This window comes from Opisthorchis viverrini, assembly GCF_000715545.1.
Source record: "Opisthorchis viverrini unplaced genomic scaffold opera_v5_4, whole genome shotgun sequence".
Lineage (NCBI taxonomy): Eukaryota > Metazoa > Platyhelminthes > Trematoda > Opisthorchiida > Opisthorchiidae > Opisthorchis > Opisthorchis viverrini.
The window spans coordinates 3,148,612-3,164,027 of record NW_008751660.1 but is presented as its reverse complement, the minus strand read 5'-3'; the positions used below and the strand labels follow the sequence as shown (position 1 = coordinate 3,164,027).

Genomic DNA, 15,416 nt, shown 5'->3' with positions numbered 1-15,416 from the left:
TAAGCGGCACTGCGTGTGGTTATGTGTATGAAAGACCGTATTTGGCCACCGGATTATGCTGCTGTGTATAGGTGAGATCTCATGATCAGCGTCGCACATAGACGCGGACCTAGCATTCACAATAAGTATTCGAGATGAGTGACAACGCGTAGATTTATGAGCATAAAGGGCCGTCTCTGGTCATTGGACTAGGCTACCGTGCATCGGTGAGGCCCCAAATGCAGCGTCGTACGTAGACAGGGACCCAGCAGTTACGATAAGTGATGGAGGTGAGTGACAACAGCCACCGTTATCATGGCGACCGCTTTATGCCGGTCACCATCTGTAGAGCGTCATATTCATAATAAGGATGATGCCTGCAGCTATGTTGTGATGCTGTCTTATCTACAGACTGGCTATGCATATCTGGGAAAACGGGTCATCAACAAAGATGGCCCCCGCGTTGCCACTGCACAGTTCATGCTGTTGTCTAACAGTGTTTTATTTATTGGAAGTTGAGACCCACGGTAAAATGTGTTGTGACCAGGCTCCCCGAACAAAATATACCTTGCGATTATAATCGTATCTGTTACATCTGGGGAGGGTAAAGCAAACAAACGTCAGCAACTGGGCCTCCCGGGTGAAATTAGCATTAGATATTCTGTAGGTGTTTTTATTCTTAAAGAACACCGAAGAACGCCAAAATATGCTGAGGTGCCATTTTGTGCTTTGTATCGCGTAAACCGGTAAGAAACTGCGAATCGGTGATTGTCCGTGACCTTGAAATTTCGCTCACTTAAGCAGTGCCACCAGCAACATGTCACAGGGAGGTTCAAACGTATTCGACCAACTTCCCACTAAAGTCACCAATTCGAAAACCCTACAGTTTCAACGAAAATAATTTGGTGTGGAAACAGCCAGCAGCCGAATTCTTATTCCATTAGGCAACGTATTCATAGTCAGTGATGTTTAGTGACCTTGAGGACTCGCTTAACAAAAAACAGGTAGCCATTTGCAATAGTACAGAAACATACATATTATACATAGATTTTCCACACTATTACATGACAGGCTCTAAAATGCCGTGCTTTCTGAGAAATTGATTCCATTGTGCGAACACTGAGCTGCAGGGTATCGCGGGCATACGATTCATGCACAAACAACGCCCTGATTGGTTAGCTGCGCACAAGCGCGCGCATTCGAATTGCATTTGTAGACAAGCCAGGAAAAAACCGAGTCAAGTGGTTAATGGTTAAAGGAAAGCCGGACGGTCAATGCAAGCGAGAGAATAGCATGAAACAATTTAAAGAATTCACCCCAGGAGATCTCTGTTTCTCCACCTGAAAGATGCACAACTTGATGTTTATAAAATTAATAGGTAAACCTAGCATTACAAAACGTATTTGCGTACCTTGAAATGACCTCCACCGACGTACCTACTTCACACAGCTTGGTTCTGACTACCTATTTCACTTCTTTCAATAAAAGTTTGACAAAACCTCGACATTTGTGTCTTCGGAAATCTCGATTCAAACTTATCTGTAGTCTTGGATATGTATGCACACCCAAGACTTTTCGCACTCAGAACATCAGGTTGCCTTCATCTGAGTTGATCATATTTTTCTGCTGTACAAGACTCAGCAAAATCAGTAGCTTCCTAGGAAGAGATGTGCATACGGGGAAAGTCGAAAAGATGTCAGACGACGTCGTCCGGATTTGAATCACGCACCAGCATGCCCGTCGGTAGAAGCTTACCCCACTTGGCGATCGAGCCGCGGGGTGCTGTTTCAAACTAAGCAGATAGACCTCGTATGGAGTAGTCGTATGTTATGTTATGGACCATGTGCCTCGGGCCAGCCAATCATCCGCTTCGGTTTGGCTTGTGCGAGGATCGACTTCCTGTGTCGCGAATTGGGGTAAAACGGGCTTCGTTTACAATTGACGAAATTCGTTGGTAGTGCTGCAGCTGACGTAATTCTTCAAGCGTAAAGGGGCCTGCATTATGCTTTTGGAGCCAAATACGTGGGATTCTTACTTCTGTAATTAAGCTTTGCTCTCTATCTGCTCAGTTGGACGAATACCAAATTTCGTGAGACAAGGCCACCCATCCAAATTGAAAAGTGCTCTGGTTATTGATTGGGTGTGGTCAGTCCCAAATATTTACACGAAATAATATAGTAACAACCGATGGGGCGATGCCTGGAAACGGTTCTCAATGCCATTGTGCCGGCCGACTGTTTCCATGCAGATTTCTTAAAAAGGTCAATTTTAGGAGAGCACTGTTGCACTACTGATGCAGCCAGCATATTCGAAACAATGTTGTTCCGCAGGCTGTCTTAGCGCCACCGGGAAATTACAATTTCTTACGAAGCCACATCCACTATTTAGAGTGGATGATCTAGTCACACGAATAGTTTGTATAGAAGACATCGTAGCCATCTATTAGTGGCGAGATAATTGAACAAAATTCAGGATACATTAGTCCAGCTTAGTCCCGCTTCCACCTAGAGTGAAGTATACTCCAGTTTGGCGGCGATCTTTTTTGTGAGAAGCGGTACCTCAAACTCTTTAGTGCTACTCAGAAGTCATCTAAATTTGTCCAACATTCATGTTTATCATGCGACATACAATAACGCAAACGGTGCCCTGAAATTTTGCAAATGAAGCGCTTCGCAAAACTTGGGATTGTGGCTAAGGTAGAAGGCAGTTGGTGCAAACAGATAATGAACCATTATTAAAACACATCACCCAAAAGTTAGCCAAGATCACTGTACTATCTCACTAACGGTTCCGATTTCCTTGAGGCTCATCAAACAGACACAGCCCTAGAGTTTGTGTCAAACTCATGTTGTAAGTGAGCACAGACGATATTTGAACGCACGATATTTGGAAAATACCTTCGTCTCCGTAACAGACTTACTTTCACGGGAGGCCCAGCAGAAGCCCAGGCTGAAACTTTCGTGTATGATATTCTCTTAATGAATGTAATTTACTCCTATGCAGTGCACTCCGATAAGTGAAATATCATGCTAACTGAAATTTTAATTGAGTCACTTATGAAAACCAAATTTTTATTCGCCGTAATTATCATCCACTTTTGAAGGAATCCGCTTCAGCCTGCAGATTGTTTATTCGATTGATTACCCGATATAGGACAGATGCTTTGGATGAATAATGTGTCTCATCTTGGGATCCTTAAAGAAAACTCATTCAGTTCATCAATCTTTGGACAAGCAGCATTGTTCACCTAGCAAAACCAAACACACTAACTACTAAAATAAACCACCCAACTCTAATTTGTAGACAGATATGACCGACTGGTTTGTGTGGCCACAGAATAACAGAAAAACCAATACGACCCCGGCAACCATCTGAAGCCAAACTACATGTAATTTTGCATCATCAGGAGTAGAATCTCTGGGTGCGTGGTGCATACCTTCATTTGGGTAAAAAAACGTCATTCAGGTCATTGATGCAAAGGACTATCCTACTAAAAGCCCAAAAGAAAAGAAAATGGACTAAAAGCAGTCAACTTATATTTTATAGCGGCTTAATAATGCCACAACAGCCCCTCATGAATCCAGTTGTACATATACGCCTAAGAGTGTAGTGGTTATGCACCTATGAAAGGAGTGCACTCAAGAATGTTGGCATCATTATTTTGAAACCTTTATAGTGTTAAAAAATTCATTACTGTGAAAACACCCGGGCGTCTCTTAAAGGAAGTTTTACTCCAAACAGATTGAGTGTTTCTGGGGCACAAACACTTTGACACTATGTATGGAAGAAGTAGAAATCGCACATTTTGAGGATTTAAGGGCAGGGTTCATATTTAAAAAATCCATTAAAGATAATATCGCGCACGATTGCTTGAAGTATCTCATTCGCGACCGAAGAGAACCATCCAAATTCAGTGGGACTTGTGAACATTAGCAGTTTGCTGTGCATATTCACTCATGGTTTGCACTAATATGTAACCAGCTGAGTACTATTACATGCGGATATGCTTACAGCCGTATATATGGCAAATACATATATATATTACCCAAAGCAGACAGGTACAGAAATGTCATTCATTTTAAAAAAAATCGGCTAATTTAATCGCCAATCTACGCTTTTTACCTGTTACAGATCGTTATATTCAACAAACCTCAAACATTAAAACTGTTTCACGTAGTGCATATCAAGAAGTTTTTTTGAAGCTGCTTTCAGCTTACTAAATAATATTGAAACAATGGTTTCATTCTGCGCGCTGCGTTCCTGTTATCAGTTTAAAAATTAGGATTGGTAATTTTTTCTAGAAGCAGCCATCAAGAGTGGAAAATGGAATAAATTGATCGTGAACAAAGCATTTGTGATTTATCGTCCTTTCCAATTCACGTATATAGCTGGCAACTTAAATTGGCTGCATGTAGGCCTGTTGCTTTGCACTTATCTACGCTGATCAGCCAAAAGTTCAGCTATCGAATTCTTGGCAGCATATATCTCCTGCTGGTACAACTAATTAGAAGCGTCACGTCAGCGCACTGTGTACGGCACATCAGGGCGGACCCGTGAATGGGGTCCCCCATTCGCCACCAGGCTCATCCAAAAAGTTCAGTGCCCGTGCGTTACATGGTATTCGTAGTGTCCCAAGAAGTATTACCCCAAAACGAGAAAACTTTCCATGCAAACGAAACGTAAGCATGACAAGCAGCCCACAAACATCGGACAGAATCCAGAAGCAGGCCTCGTACGGTTGGTGATTAATGCGGTCCAGGATTCTTAGACGCATCAGCAGAAAACATTTTCAAATGTGATGAATTTGGTGCTTTTTGATTATCTGACCTTATTAACTAGTGTTTAAACGTGTTGCATTATCAATACTACTGGCAGACTATTTTAGAACATTTAGTTGATATCCATTCTTGCTGTGTACGACGTGATTTCCCCAATTTTGTTCCCGTTTCGCACATATATCGTATTTCTGGTGTTTAATCAGAAGGTGCACAGCTCTTTGACCTTGTCATCGCACGTGTTGTTTAAATATTGTGGCTAGCTTGCCCTGAGTCGATGTTAAATTTGGGCCCCAGTTAGAAATTAACAGTCCCTAAACCGGTGTATAAAAACCGGCGTTTTCTTACGATCGGAGGTGTGAACGATTTAACCATTATATTATTGTGTTCAAAGTACCATATTTGTTTACAAACCTGCATTTTAACAACTTGACTTTTGGTGTGTTACGTGTAACTCAAAGTGGCCCACATGACTGCTGGAAACAATCAACACTGTTTCTAGACTGCCGCTTGAGAATTGGAACGTCCATTTAAAAACATGAAGCAAAAGATTCTGCATCTAATTTTTTTGTTTCTTAGGAAGTAATTAGAGTCGACCCAAATTAGGGAACATCCAGCAGTCTCATTCCAAAAAGACAAGAACAACTTTTGTCACAATAAACTTCACTATAAATTTTATTGGATGGAAAACTTTCATCATTAGATTGCCGAATCTATTGTGTAAATATTGTTTTGTTTATTACAAAACTTGAAGTATATTAAATCGTTTTCCTTATCTATTTCCCTACCTTGTTTATGGTTCGCAAACGTATCAAGGTAGGCTCGTCACATTGATAGTTCAAAACAGCCACACCATGTTTCGTCGGCATAACGTCCAACTGAAATTCCCGATAAGGTCATATTGGATCACCATTATAAACGGCAAAAGACCAGTGTTAAAATCTGGTATTTAACTGACATTCTTTCGAAGAGAAAAGGCCTCAGCAACAGACTGAAAAAAAGAAACGGGTCTTATTACAAAATTCTGTCCACAGGAGTCCCTCAACTGGATTGGTTCAACATATTGTGCAAACGTTATTCGGCGACAGCAAAATACAATGACATATGATCTTTGGTTGTGCATTCTTCTAGGCAATAGTAGTGACCACTGTTTTAGTTACGCAAAGCAGGCCATGTGGAGTCCTCACCGAAAAGCGCGAATATACAATGAGACTTCTGTTTCATTGTCAGGTAATGATCCTTCGTCCACACTCTTTACTTTGATGAGGTTTTGAAGTGCAAAAAACAACTTCCTTTGCTGCACAGTGCAATTTCCAACCACCTCAACCCGAAAGGATCTGTCTGATACCCATAGTGATCCAACTTATTATGTAGGATCGATTTGCTGATTGTTCCATTAAGTAGATGCTACAGCAAGTTAATACCCGTCACATTATGGTGAGAATGATGGTAAAATGTTTTAAGGATTTTAGCCTAAATTTTACAGTTACAAAATAAGGTTTTGTAAGCGCGGTTCTCTGTTCCCAGTAGCATTCACTCATGAGGTAACATATGATGCAAATTGACAAATGCTGCGCTTACATTTACCATACGCAGATTGGCTTTATCTGTCACTGTAATATCTTGTCACTATAACTGTGTGAAGCTGCTAAACCTATGACGTATCGTTAAGATGCGATTTACACTTCCCATATCTGATCAAAATTCCAACCGATACCCAACAAATTAATTTTCGCAGCAACATGTCAAGTGCCCCAGTATTAATAAGGTCAGTAAATGAGTTTGCTTCAGCAGCAACCTAAATACTCTTTTTAAAATAGCTGAATGATTAATTTCTGGATTTCTGGAAACCACTCTTGATTCCAAATAAGTTCAGATGGCTTAGTCAAGCAGAAACACAGAGATTCACAGTAATATTTGGATAGGGTTGTGGTAACCCATCTTTTCCTGTTACCAGATCGAGTTTCTAAGATAAAAGAAACCTACGTTCACCAACAAGTGAAGGAGGTCGGAAAATCAGCTGCTGTTCAGGCTGAGGTGATCAAATAATAAATGGGTGCACAGGCTGGTTGTCAGTGAAATTCTTTCTGAAAATATTTGTCGCAACTGTCAAGGCGAAACCGTTCCAGAATATTTTCAGCTATATCAGCTTCTATATCCAATTATACGTCTTGTTGACGTCTTGTCGCAGTATATGCTAAATAATTTTCCTTGTTTGGAGGGATGCTACACCGGGTAGTCTATTCCGTGGGCCTTAGCGAAACCACATGATGAGCTACCCTCCGTATAAACCGCAGTGTTTGGGTCGTCCATGTTACTATGGAAGTCTATAAAATGCGCAGCATTTAAACCGTCACACTGTAACGCAGTTGAAACTTGACTGTACTGGCTTGCACGTTTAACACATGACCTTATGTGTGCCTCTCCCTCCCTCTCTTCCCCTATTGCAGGTACCACGGACGAGTCACCACGGGCCCTGGACAGGGAAGAGTATCCCACTTGTACACCTCCCTAACTGATCTTGACCCAACTTTGTACACCCCCGACTTCCGGTTTCGGTTTCGTTCGAATACGCGCGTATCGTTACCACGCTCCGGTGTTCTCTTCTGTCTCACCCGACCTGTGCACATGTGTGCTGTGTATACCGTGTGGACTCATTAATACCAGTCCGTATCTCTGCACATTTCAGAACTGACGTGTGCCGTCGCTACATCCTCTCGAACATCGAATACCGCTGACTTCCTGACGTCCCACGCTACAACACAGGTCACAATGATGAGCCTGCTTACGTTGCAGGTTTAAAAGATTTTCGAATATTGTAGTAATATTCGTAGGTTTTAGATGGGTAAACAGATAATCTGAATAGAGTCTGGCAGTCGCCAGCGAAGAGATATGTTGTCATTTGGGCTGCACGATTGCTTATCACAATGGATTCCAATAAATGCAAAGAAGCCTACTACTTCCACATTGGGAGCTATTGGTGATAACCGGTAATAAATACAAACTCATAAAAGCGATCACGAACTTCGTTACACTTTGGTGTTAAGTCGCACCTGTCACAAAGACGTGTCACAAAAACGAGCCAAAACACTTTGCTCCAAAATATGCGATATACACTCTCTCCATAAAAAAAAATGAACAGATGTTAGTTTTTGGTAGGGTTATAGTTATAGTTGGTTATTGCATATGCGCAACTGGTGGATGAAGATCAAACATTACATAGGCTGATCCAGTTTTATATAAAAATTTATAAACGAACGTTTGAAAGGCAGTTACGCACGGTGACCCAACCAAGGAAAGAAACCTAATGTCCGAAGCTGAAAGTCACGCCAAAATTGATATTACTCGCTGTGGCAACTGATGTTGGGAGTGTTTTTAATGGGGATAACGTAGGTTCGACTGTTGCCTGTAAATGCACGAGTAGCTTTTTTGCCGATTTACTTCAAAGGTTTATGATCAAGTCAGATGTGAGAAGCGAGAGCGTAGTAACGGTTATGGGAGATGGCATGTTGTTGGCGATTTCATTAGGCACAATACTGACATAAACGTACCTATGATGAGCGAAAGAGTGCTGAGTACAGAGAGAGGAAAAGACTTCAAGCAGCAGTAGTGAAAAAATTGAATGTACCAGACGATACCAGCTCTTTTTCGCTGACCCCTTCTGCCGTACGAAGAGGGTGAGATCGTCAGGCGATGGTCGATTTGGCATAAACTGACTGACAGTTCAGCACTATGTTGCTGTTTTTAAACTGAGGTGTTTCCAAGGTACTCCTTGGCTCAAAAGCCCGAAAACGGAAGCGGCGGTACTTTCAGAGTACTTACATTTAAAAAGAAGTAATCACACGTTCCACGTCTCAACCTGGTCAGAAAAATACGTCTGTTCCAACAACCCAGTAAAGGATATTCTGGACGACCTTATAGACGAACCTCAGTATACCTTGAAGGGTCATGGTGACACAAAAAACCTCTAGTTCATTCGTGGTGGCCACATTGGTGTTAAGGGAAGAATCAGCACTAGAACAGAGTACAGTAGCTTATAGTATTCGTTGCTTGGGAGTCATAAGAGTGATGGGGAGAGACATCCCGTGTATGGGTCCTTCGAAGCTATCATGTGTAGAAGAGCTGGTTGTTGACAAGGGAACTTGAGATTCACCGACCGGATTCAACCATGGAGCTGGTCATGAAATTTAAACATCCAATTTCATTCCATATCAATCCTTCAGTGGTCGGTCGAATTTACTTCTTAGTGTAACAGCTAAAAAACACAGATTTTACTTTGGCATTTGTCAATCAGCTCAAATGCTAATATGTGTCTCAGACGGCGAAAAGCAGTCATGTACTATGATGAGCAGGCGCAGATCACAAAAGGGTGGGGCAACCGATGAAAACGCATCATAAATCCGTTCTTGCGTACTAAAAGATCCTGTCTTGCACGAGGAATTCTCCAGCTTTCGCAGCTGCGAGAGTAAACTACTGTCACGACCTGATGGAAGTTCGAATCTCCGTACGGGTTCACAGTCAGTCTTCACAATTATGAAACGACCAAGACACTCTTACGGTCCAGATTTTAAGACCGACGGATTTTTAACTACTCATGATACTTCACAGTAGTAAGGGTAATTACACAGCACGTTGCGAAATATGGAGTGATTACGTCACGAAATTCCCGATCGCAATAGGCAAACACTCAGAAATGAGGGGAAAGTGAATACCAAAATTCCGGCCTGAGAATCGGCCTATCAGCCAGTACCAAGCCAAAAGTTGCTCGCCAAATTACCGTATTTGGTAGCTTGGGGTCCCAGTGGAAAAGTAGGAAAGTAGGAAAAGTAGTATAAACTATCTGAAGCTGATCGGATTCAAGCACCTGTTTAAGGAGGTCTCGACCAAACCAGCCGCGCATTGGTGGTGTCTGCCCTGGTGGTGACAAAATGCTTGCAAGTTAATTGCCAAGTTTGACATACGGACCAACAAACACCTACCCAACAACCACTAAGTTGCCCGTAAATTTTGAGCAACCAAAAATACAGAAAAAGCAAAACAGTTCTCAGGGGGCAGTATCGTTATGTTTTACGTGGTGGTCATCCTAATTAAATAATCTGGTCAGGGGAATTGGGTTTTTTTCACCGGGCACTGTCAATTGGTTAAATGTTGGGGGAATTTTCCATATTCATTTTAATGCGATAGAGAGAAAGATTGGAACAAGTGGGAAGTAGATAATAAATGTTGGGGAATTTTCCATATTCATTTTAATGCGATAGAGAGAAAGATTGGAACAAGTGGGAAGTAGATAAACCTTCTAATAGAATTTACGCAGTAGGATTTTATAGGTCCATCCAATCAACTATACATTTTAGATGCACCCGGCATTTTCATTCTGGGAATGTAGTCTGGGAAATGTAGTCTGTTAAGCAACTGAACTATCTGAGGTCGAAATGTCAAACAATGCAACACACTGTACCACGCATTTGCTGAACTTGATTAGGCAACAGTGCCCACAGAGCTAGAAGTCGCCGTGATTCATTATGTTAGATGGCACAATAGACGAACATTAGACCCACTCCCTTGGCTAGTTTATTCGTTCCCTACAAGAATGATTTTCTCCAACCACTTGGACACACTTTTACGGTACTTTAGCACTGATTTTACACATTCGTTTGTGTGTCGACCACTGTGTTGAGGGTTTCCAAAAAAAAATCGGTTTTAATCTATGGCACTTTATCCCGATGCATGAATTGTTGGTAAAAGATTCATGGAAAAGGCAGATGTACGTCTAAGGTAAAGCTTAAACTTATGGGACTGACTTGAATTAAATCAAAGAACGCTATTCTTCTAACATTATTTTCCTCAATTAGACCATCCTATATAAGCTTGTGGGGAAGTAAAACTAACACATTGTTTCCACAAAAATAGCAGTCTCTAATTTATCTAAGTCTATCTAGCTATAACCAATCGGGTCGTTTGCTCACCTCATCGATACCGGATAGGCAGATTTGTATCGCACACTGCTGGGTAGTTTTGAAGTAGTCAGTGATTGACTGTGTGAAGTTCTTAAATAGGGTGCAGTAACGACAAATCAAACCAGTACTGTTAAATGAGTAGAAGTAGGACAACCGGTTTGGACCTCCTGTTATCTTACGGACCGTAATTAAAGAGGTTCACATTATCCCAATAACAAGATCCATGTAGATTTCTTTCCTCAAGTGTAGGCTAGCGGTTCTCTAGCGATTGCGTATGTTTGGGCTAATGGACTTCACAATTAACGAAACCACGCTGCACACTAGATAGGCAGTTACTCTGTTTTCTCGAGTCAAGATAGTACTTGGGTCTTACAGATTAAGCGTGAGTGAGTTCAGCTGTGGATTGCTCCTCTTGACAAACGACAAGCCGAGTTCATCTAAAAGGAGCAGCTGTTGTAAAACTACCGAGTTTTCTTCACAGTACGGCCATAAATTGAATGATCTTGTGCGAAGCTAAAACTCACCAATGAACGCGCTCATTCCGATCATGTTTTCTCACCCGTTTCAGTACTGTAATTCTTTGTTGAAGTACTTGTTTTTGTACACTTCACACCTTAAGCTTGATAAAGCCATAATTTTCGATCGATGTCTCATCCTGTAAGTAAGTAGAATATAAGGTTGGCGGAAACTTGGGAACTGCGCCTACCTGATGAGCCCCAAGAAGGGCGAAACCGGTCGTGGGCTGTCGGCAAATTTTCAGCAATTTCATGAGTAGTGCATTACAAATAAATCTAGTCTACTTCGTAAATCCGACAAGTACTGTACAGCTCAATCAACTTTATCGGGAATCATCAGCAATGCGCACCTGACAAAACTCCATCGATTTTCGAAACTGTAATATCCCGACTATCAGTTTCAGCACTTAAGCCCTCGATCAAAAATGGCTGATAAGCAGCATGACTTACTCGATCCTAGAGAGAATATAGTGTCACCTAATATTCAGCTACGAAATCCACATCACGTATTTACGTTGCGACCGGCTGCCCGAGTGACAACTCGGATGGAATGTTCATTTGTTTTGTTATATCATTCTGCTGATAAAATACTGGATAGTGCGAGTTGATCTGAGAATTTTCAGTGAGAATTGTATCTTGTACATTTTCTGATGTACTACTCATAAGGTTGCTGAAAATCCTTCGACAGCCCACGACCGGTCTCGCGCTTCTTGGGGCTCATCAGGTAGGCGCAGTCCCTGGGTTTCCGTCAACCTTATGTTCTACTTGAAACCAAATTGCACGAAATTAGCGAATATACACTCATTTGTAAACTAATTTGGTTCTTTCGAGAGACTCACCTGGAACCTAGCTGAATCTCTCGTTTATGATGTTCTCTCGCCGCTTTAAAATTTGCTGTGGATACCGTGAATGGAGAATGAGTGACACCCTATCTTGTCTAAGTGCAAATTTCATCTTCAATAGAGGCAAAATCCTCGGTGTCAGTCGTTTCTTCCCAGATGCAAGCGACTTTTGGTCCACCGATAATACGTGGCTACAAGTACTCCTAAACTCATGCATTGTCTTACGACCGAAAAATCACCCTCAATTATGGCAGCTGGCTTTTATTCGCGAACTTTTACGCACCTTATTCGCCTACACAACTTGATTGAACAGATTCACATCAGTCTCGCTGTGGCGCACTTATCCACACCAAATAAGGTAAACTAAAGTAAACCAAACGTCAAAAAACAGGTCTATCCCCTTGCTTCACTGTAAGCTATTTTCATCAAGCTTGTTAAAGCTATAAACCCAATAATGGTCAAACAGAAAATAGTGGATGGCATAAACCCATTTGAATGTACCAGGAAGTAAGTCCAAGAATTCCGCTATTGTTGTTCAGGTGAACAACAGTCCGAGAATTCCGTTGACCCACGACTGTGTAATGCATAAAACAACCTAATAGACTTCTAAATTCGAAGGACTAGGTGTGTTACTTCTTCAAAGTTAAAGCCTGACATCAAAATACACCAACCAGAAAAACCGACGCATTCACCAACACCCTTGAAAAAACCACGAAAAATATTTTGTAGACAATCTGTATTCTAACAGCGTCTTTTTTGTGGTTTGTCGGAGAAAATCACGAACGGCAAAAGAAATGAGTGCTTTTTCGGGCAGATGTTACTTGACGTCTTTTAATTTGGAGTACGTTTGAGTCTGCAATGAAATTGCATCAGACAAAGTAATCAAATGAGTAATCTCTTTCATTTGCAAGAAGTAAAATTTTGTACTTGAGTTGCTGGATTGTGGTAAGAAACACATCGCGGTTATTCAATCAGTCTTTCAAGAAGACCTGTCGTGGGGTACAACTGATGCCCATTTTCTGTAGTTGATGAATCCATACTGATCAGATGGTTACGGATATGGCGTTCAAGGTTCGCGCGTTGGCCAAAACGTTTGAAACAGACGAGGCAGTGGAATGGTCTCTCTTTCTGATGAATATTTCGAATATGGCGCTGTAAGTTCGAGCTAATACTGAATGACCGTGGACAGTGAACGCATTTATATGGCTGTTCACCTGTATGAGTACGAATATGCCTTGTGAGGTTTGCTGAACGGGGGAATAGCTTCCCGCAATACTGGCAATGGTAACGATCACGTTTGAGGATCATTATATGTTTTGGAAGTGATTCCCGCGCAGGCTCGTTCCGGTCGTGGGAAACAAGTTCGGAATTTTCGTCCAGAGATGGTGCGGATTTTTCGGACCGTAGGTCGGATGCGGTCCGTCCCCCCATACTAGAAGATATTCCATTTGAAATGACGTTTAAAATATGTCTCTTAGTCGTACCTTGTAGTGATCTCTTAGTTCTTGTGGGTACTACATTGGTTGCACCGTTAAGCAATGTTTTTTCAGATATTGCTGGATGAGGAAAAGGACGGGTATACGAGATCGCTTGTTGCATCATGTGAAGACACGTCGTCATATTCATACAGGTCATGGTTGTATTGCCACAGAGCACACTTTCACTGGTTGTCAGTGCTTGCTTGCGCTCGTGAGCCGTATCCCAAAAGTGTTTTTCATGGAACTCAACACAAGATCTTCGATGAGTATTCATAGCATATGCAAGGAGTTGTTCGGGTTTTGGTATCATCAGAGGAGCTGGCAATCTAAACCACTGGTTGGGCGCAAGCGGAACTTTTGTTTCGATTTCGGAGGACATATTGAGTGGTCTGAAAAACGGTGGATGCAACGGCAACTTTGAGAAATGTGGCTGTTGATGTATATGATGCCGGACCTGATAGGTCTTCATCCAATGGTCACCGTCGGTACGATTCGTGTGGTGAACAAGGTGGTTGTGAATGCTCAAATTTAAGGGTCGCATGACAGTTGGGTCCACATTTAGTTCCTCGTCGTTGAAAGTTGAAGAGAGATCGGGTTGCTGTGAAAGGTCCAAAGGCATCGGCTGCGTTGGGGAAACGGCGAGAACATTAAGGTCAGATTTGAGCGATGGTGAGTGTAACATGATTCACCGTCACTGAATGAAAGCTTAGATGTTCAGCTGAAAGCTGGAGACAGAGGGAGAGAGAAACAGTGAACCGGACGGTTTTGACAAGGCTTTATGTAGCCACGCATCTTAAAATGACATGTTAGCACTTGGATGAATTTGAAAACCGAAGTGTGCAGACGGATTACAGCATTCCAAAGTGTAAAGCCTAACTGGGTGGCCAACCTCAGAAGAGTTATCGGCAGGTTATCAGAATTTGTTTTCGTAAAAATCAGACTGGACGTGACGGCTTGCGGAAGAATTCGCACCATCCATCTCTGTGAATGAACCAGGTGTAGGTCGATTTAGGTTCGTACAGACTATTGTGCATGCAAAGCGCAGCGTAATTGCTCACCACCAAATAAATCAATTTCGTACATCGCACGTCATCACTACAGTGGGTGGATTAAAATTCCGTTATCAATGTTATTCAATTCGGTTTATATTCAAGTAGGTCTCACCTTGGCAAGGCAAATATAATCACTCTGAACTGCGTTTTACACAAGAATGAAAGTTCACTCTGGAAAAAGTACAATTATCCTACCAGTAGTATGCATATTTCTGACTTTGGTAACCGAAACACGTGTAGAACATATTTGTCGCAGTCTCCTGGCAATAAACAGAAATCTAGCATGCATAGGGTTATGACGGAGTTTTCTGCTCCATGGCGAATAAATAAAAAATAAGACGACTTGAAACATTGTGATTTCCGGATCAGTTTGAACAAGTGAGTGGGAACAACAAGGTAGAGGGATGAATTCGTTCCGTTTAATCTCTTCTGCCGCAGTACATATAAAAAGAGATAAAAGGGAACAGAAATACATGCACAACTGCATCGTTTGTGTGAACGAAATTGTTACTTGATTAGTCAGTAAAACAAGGTAGTCTCAAAGTGACTCAGCGAATTATAGGTATGAATCTGTAGGTGCTATTGTCTTTTTACTCGAAGTAATATCAGAAGGTGAAATAGCACTGACAATAAACAGTTATGTATAGTGGCTACCAGAGACACAAATTACAACTGAATAATGAACAAAAGAAGTATGAGGCTTATCGAGTTCTTCGTTTGATCCAAAACGAAGCCCAGACTTTTCCTGCACAGTGAGTCGTGCGTCGGCTTGAAATGGTCTGGTCAAGACGCTGTGTGAACTGACGAGCGTAGCGTCG

The 15,416-nt window shown here is 41.8% G+C and overlaps 1 protein-coding gene across 1 annotated transcript; it reads right to left on the bottom strand.

The window, feature by feature from the left end:
* Positions 1-13,031: 13,031 nt before the first annotated feature.
* T265_00456 (hypothetical protein) lies at positions 13,032-14,228 on the bottom strand (the record flags this gene model as incomplete). Its single annotated transcript, XM_009164229.1, has 1 exon — positions 13,032-14,228. The coding sequence occupies one exon, from the start codon at positions 14,226-14,228 to the stop codon at positions 13,032-13,034; it is 1,197 nt and encodes a 398-aa protein (XP_009162493.1).
* Between the last annotated feature and the right edge of the window lie 1,188 nt (positions 14,229-15,416).